General features: G+C 53.6%; 1 protein-coding gene across 2 annotated transcripts in view; it reads right to left on the bottom strand.

The window, feature by feature from the left end:
- The window catches only part of SCNN1B (sodium channel epithelial 1 subunit beta), a 76,045-nt gene that overhangs the window by 6,776 nt on the left and 65,088 nt on the right, over positions 1–4,181 (bottom strand). Inside the window, exons 6-7 of one of the 2 annotated variants that reach the window (XM_017534388.2) lie at positions 2,854–3,017; positions 2,425–2,532 (exon numbers count right to left, since the gene is read on the bottom strand). In XM_017534388.2, the coding sequence (XP_017389877.1) occupies positions 2,425–2,532; positions 2,854–3,017 (272 nt within the window). The remainder of the gene's footprint in view (positions 1–2,424; positions 2,533–2,853; positions 3,018–4,181) is intronic. The other variant, XM_017534389.2, reaches the window with a different exon arrangement.

The raw sequence follows: 4,181 nt of genomic DNA, 5'->3' as shown, positions 1-4,181 counted from the left end.
TCGCTCTGTCATCCAGGCTGGAGTGCAGTGGTGCAATCTCGGCTTATTGCAACATCTGCCTCCCAGGTTCAGGCCATTCTCCTGCCTCAGCCTTCCAAGTAGCTGGGACTACAGGTAGCCACCACACCCAGCTAATTTTTTGTATTTTTAGTAGAGACAGGTTTCCCCATGTTAGCCAGGATTGTCTCGATCTCCTGATCTTGTGATCCTCCCGCCTTGGCCTCCCAAAGTGCTGGGATTACAGGTGTGAGCCACTGCACCCAGCCTCTTTTTTAATTTTCCTTTTTTTCCTGAGACAGGGTCTCACTCTGTGGCCCAGGCTGGAGTGCAGTGGCCTGATCATAACTCCCTGCATCCTCAAACTCCTGGACTCAAGCGATCCTTCTGCCTCAGCCTCTGTGTAGCTGGGACCACAGGCGTGCACCACCACGTCCCACCAAGGTATCTTATATTCTTGCAGACCTCTCTGTCTCATCTGGAAAGTGGGAGTCCTTCCCAGGCCCTGTGATGGAAGCTGGGGTGGGCTCAAGCCTGTTCCTGGTTGGGGTGGGCATGGGGATGTGCAGAGCTCCCTCAGGGCCCGCCTCTTGGCTAAGTTTTCTGGCCAGTGTGGCCACCACGCTGGAAGAAACAAGAGGCGCAATTCTCCTCGAATGAGGTTTCTGGGCTGGGGCCTTCTTCTCCGTGTTTCACACTTCCCCGTACAGCCCTATCTGTCCCTCTAGAGATTCAGATGATGCCTAGAGTTCTCCATAATGGACAGAAGTCCCTCCAGTCAGGAAGTGGCCAAACCAGCCAGGCAATGTGTGGGCAGGCGGGCACCAGGAGAGTCATTTCCTATGACTAAGGGGAAGGGGCAAGCCATGCCATGCTTGGGGACCCAGACACTGAGGCAGGCACTAGGCTGCCCTCCTGTTATGCTTCCGTGCACTGATCTGCCAAGGCAGACTGGGCTGAGAGAGGGCGTATCAGCGAGTGGTCATTTTTGTCACCTTGCAAGAATTCAGTCTGCCCTCTCCAAGGGAGCCAGGACTAGGGGCAGGTCTGGGATAACTCTGGAGATCAGGACAAGAGGGAAGCCTCCAGCTACAGCAAGGGGGATTGAGGACAGATACAAAGAGGGACTTCCAGTGGGCGCCGTGGCTCATGCCTATAATCTCAGCATTTTGGGAGGCCAGAGTGGGAGGATTGTTTGAGCCCAGGAGTTCTAGGCCAGCCTGGGCAACATACCAAGATTCTGTCTCTGCAAAAAAATTTTAAAATTAAGAAATTAGCCAGGTACAGTGGCTCATGCCTGTGGTCCTGCTACTAGGGAGGCTGAGGCAAAAGGACTGCTTGAATCCAAGAGTTTGAGGCTGCAGTAAACTATGATGGCACCATTGCACTTCAGCTTGGCCGACAGAGCAAGACCTGTCTCCCTTTTTTATTTTATTTTATGATTTTATTTATTTTTGAGACAGAGTCTCACTCTGTCGCTCAGGCTGGAGTGCAGTGGTGTGATCTCAGCTCACTGTAACCTCTGCCTCCCGGGTTCACCAATTCTCTTGCCTCAGCCTCCTGAGTAGCTGGGACTACAGGCACGTGCCACCATGCCTAGCTAATTTGTGTGTGTGTGTGTGTGTGTGTGTGTGTGTGTGTGTGTGTGTGTGTATTTTTAGTAGAGACGAGGTTTCACCATGTTGGCCAGGCTGATCTCGAACTCCTGACCTCAAGTGATGCACCCGCCTCAGCCTCCCAAAGTGCTGAGATTAAAGGTGTGAGCCACCATGCCCGGCAATCTCTTAAAAAAAAAAAAAAAAAGAGGGACTTCTCAGATAAACTGATGACGCATTTGCACTGGGGTCTGTAAATCCCAATTTCCTCATTTGTAAAATGGGAATGGGAATAATAGCATCTACATATTAGGGTTGTTGTGAAAGTTAAGTGACGTAATATATATGTAAATTACTTACAACAGCGACTCTAACACATGGTAAGCCTGCTAGTATTAGTTCATCGGTACATGCTGCTGTCACAGGTAGATTTTGGTTTCATGACAGGAGGGGGTTGAAGGATTAAATGATGATGGAATTCGTACCAGCCCTCAGCATAGCATCTCACACGAAACGACAGCTTGATGGTGTTAGCTGCTGTTTTTTGTTTTCATCTTGGGAAACCCCAGAGTAAGATCCCTATAATCCCCTGGGCATGCCCAAGGGTGCACCTGCCCAAGTGGGAATGAGCAGTGGGCAGTCCTAGGCCCTGGTGAGAGAGCCCAGGAAAGTGACTGGTCCCGCAGGCCCAGGGGTGCGACGTGGTCACTGACAAAAGCCTAGCAGAGCCGGCCTTGCTGGGGCCAGCTCTCCCAGAGGACTGAGGCCTCGGCCCCATAAACCTGGACTGCCCCGTTCTCCCGCCGACATGAGGCGTGCACCATCTTCCCACCTGGATGGAGTAGGTCGTGTTGTAGTCACTGTAGAAGTTTGGGATGGGGACCTCGGAGCCGTTCACGGTGCACTGGCTGTAGGGCTCTCCCATGCGCTGCAGCTTGTCCTGTGTTTAGAGGGGTTGCTTGAGGGGAGCCCTGGTCACCCCAGGAAGCCCCTTCTGCATCTCCTTCCATCAAGGATGTGGGGACGGGGGATGTTGACAGGGGAAGGAGGGCTGTAAACCCCTGCAGGCGCCAGAGGGAGTGCCAAAGGCTCACCTTCCCCTAAGGCTTGGCCACCCTGGGGGGGTTCCAGACAAAAGAAAGGCCGGTCAGGCAGGGCTGGGGGACCCGGATCCACTCCTCCCAGGCCAAGGGAAGTTGGCCCTGGACAGGTGGGCTCCCACCCTCAGACCCTCTAGGGCTGCCCTGGGCTCTGGCCATACCACAAGTACCCCGATGGACGTCTCCGTCCCCGACATGGCGTAGATGCCCTCGTCTCTGATGAAGGGGTACGACCTCTGCTCGTGAAGCATCAGCCTGACCCCAGCCGTGGATGTGAGGAAGGGGACGTAGTCTTCCTGGCCTATGTCCAGGATCAGCTTCAGGCCTGTGGGGAGGGTGAGGTGAGGGCTGCCTGAACCTGCTCCTGAGGCAGAAAGGAGACCCCACTACCCACTTCCCCAAGCTCCCTCCAGCCAGGGGACATCGAGGGACTGCCAAGGAGGCTGGCTCCGCTTTGCAAACACTCAGTCCTCAAATACTGCTTGCCTTCTGCAAAGCCCCCGTCATCTCCAAGGCAGGCTCTGATGTAGCTTCCTCACTGTGATCTCTTTTCTGATCAGCAGGTAGATCTAGGAGGCACAGCACGGCCACAGCCCACCCACACCACCCTGCCTCACACCACAGGTGCCCTCGCTGTCCCCGCTCCATGCCTCCGAGCTTCTGCACGCCTTCCTTCTGCTGTGCCTTTGCAAATGCTGTTTCCTCACTCTGGAATGCTGTTCCTCAATCTGGAGTGCTGTTCCCTTACCTAGAATGCTGTTCCTTGCTCTGGAGTGCAGTTCCCTGTCTCTGGAATGCTGTCTCTGCCCCTTCCCTTCCCTTAGAAACACATGCTCTTCCTTCAGATCTCAGCCAGCATCACTTCCTCCAGAAGCCTTCCCTGATGGCTCAGACGAGGTCTCAGGGTCTTGGCTGTATGCTCTTCTAGCCCCAGAACTTTCCTTCCAAGTACCTGCCTCGTTGGTGTGATTCTTCTTTTATTGTCTGTCTTCCTTCCCCACTTGACTGTTCTCGAGGGAAAGGACTGGACGCAATCTCCCATGCATGGTGGTCCTGAGCTACATGGAGTTGAGTCCCTCTGGTTAGAACAATAAGGGCTAGTTGGGCACTTGCTGCTTGCTGGGTGCTGTGCTAAGGGCTTCATTAAGCATGAGTTCTTCGGACAGGCATGGTGGCTCACACCTGTAATCCCAGCACTTTGAGAGGCTGAGGTGGGCAGATCACTTGAGGTCAGGAGTTCAAGACCAGCCTGGTTAACGTAGTGAAACCCTGTCTCTACTGAAAAATACAAAAATTAGCCGGGAATGGTTGGCCATGCCTGTAATCCCAGTTACTTGGGAGGCTGAGGCAGGAGAACTGCTTGAACCTGGGAGACAGAGATTGCAGAGAGCCGAGATTATGCCACTGTACTCCAGCCGGGGCAACAGAACAAAACTCAGTATCAAAAAAGAAAAGAAAAGAAACACGAAGGTAAGTAGAGACACTATAA

The sequence above is a fragment of the Cebus imitator genome, unplaced genomic scaffold, assembly GCF_001604975.1.
Source record: "Cebus imitator isolate Cc_AM_T3 unplaced genomic scaffold, Cebus_imitator-1.0 Scaffold85, whole genome shotgun sequence".
NCBI lineage: Eukaryota > Metazoa > Chordata > Mammalia > Primates > Cebidae > Cebus > Cebus imitator.
Note: the sequence above shows the minus strand (reverse complement) of the source record. Positions and strands in the feature narration are given on the sequence as shown.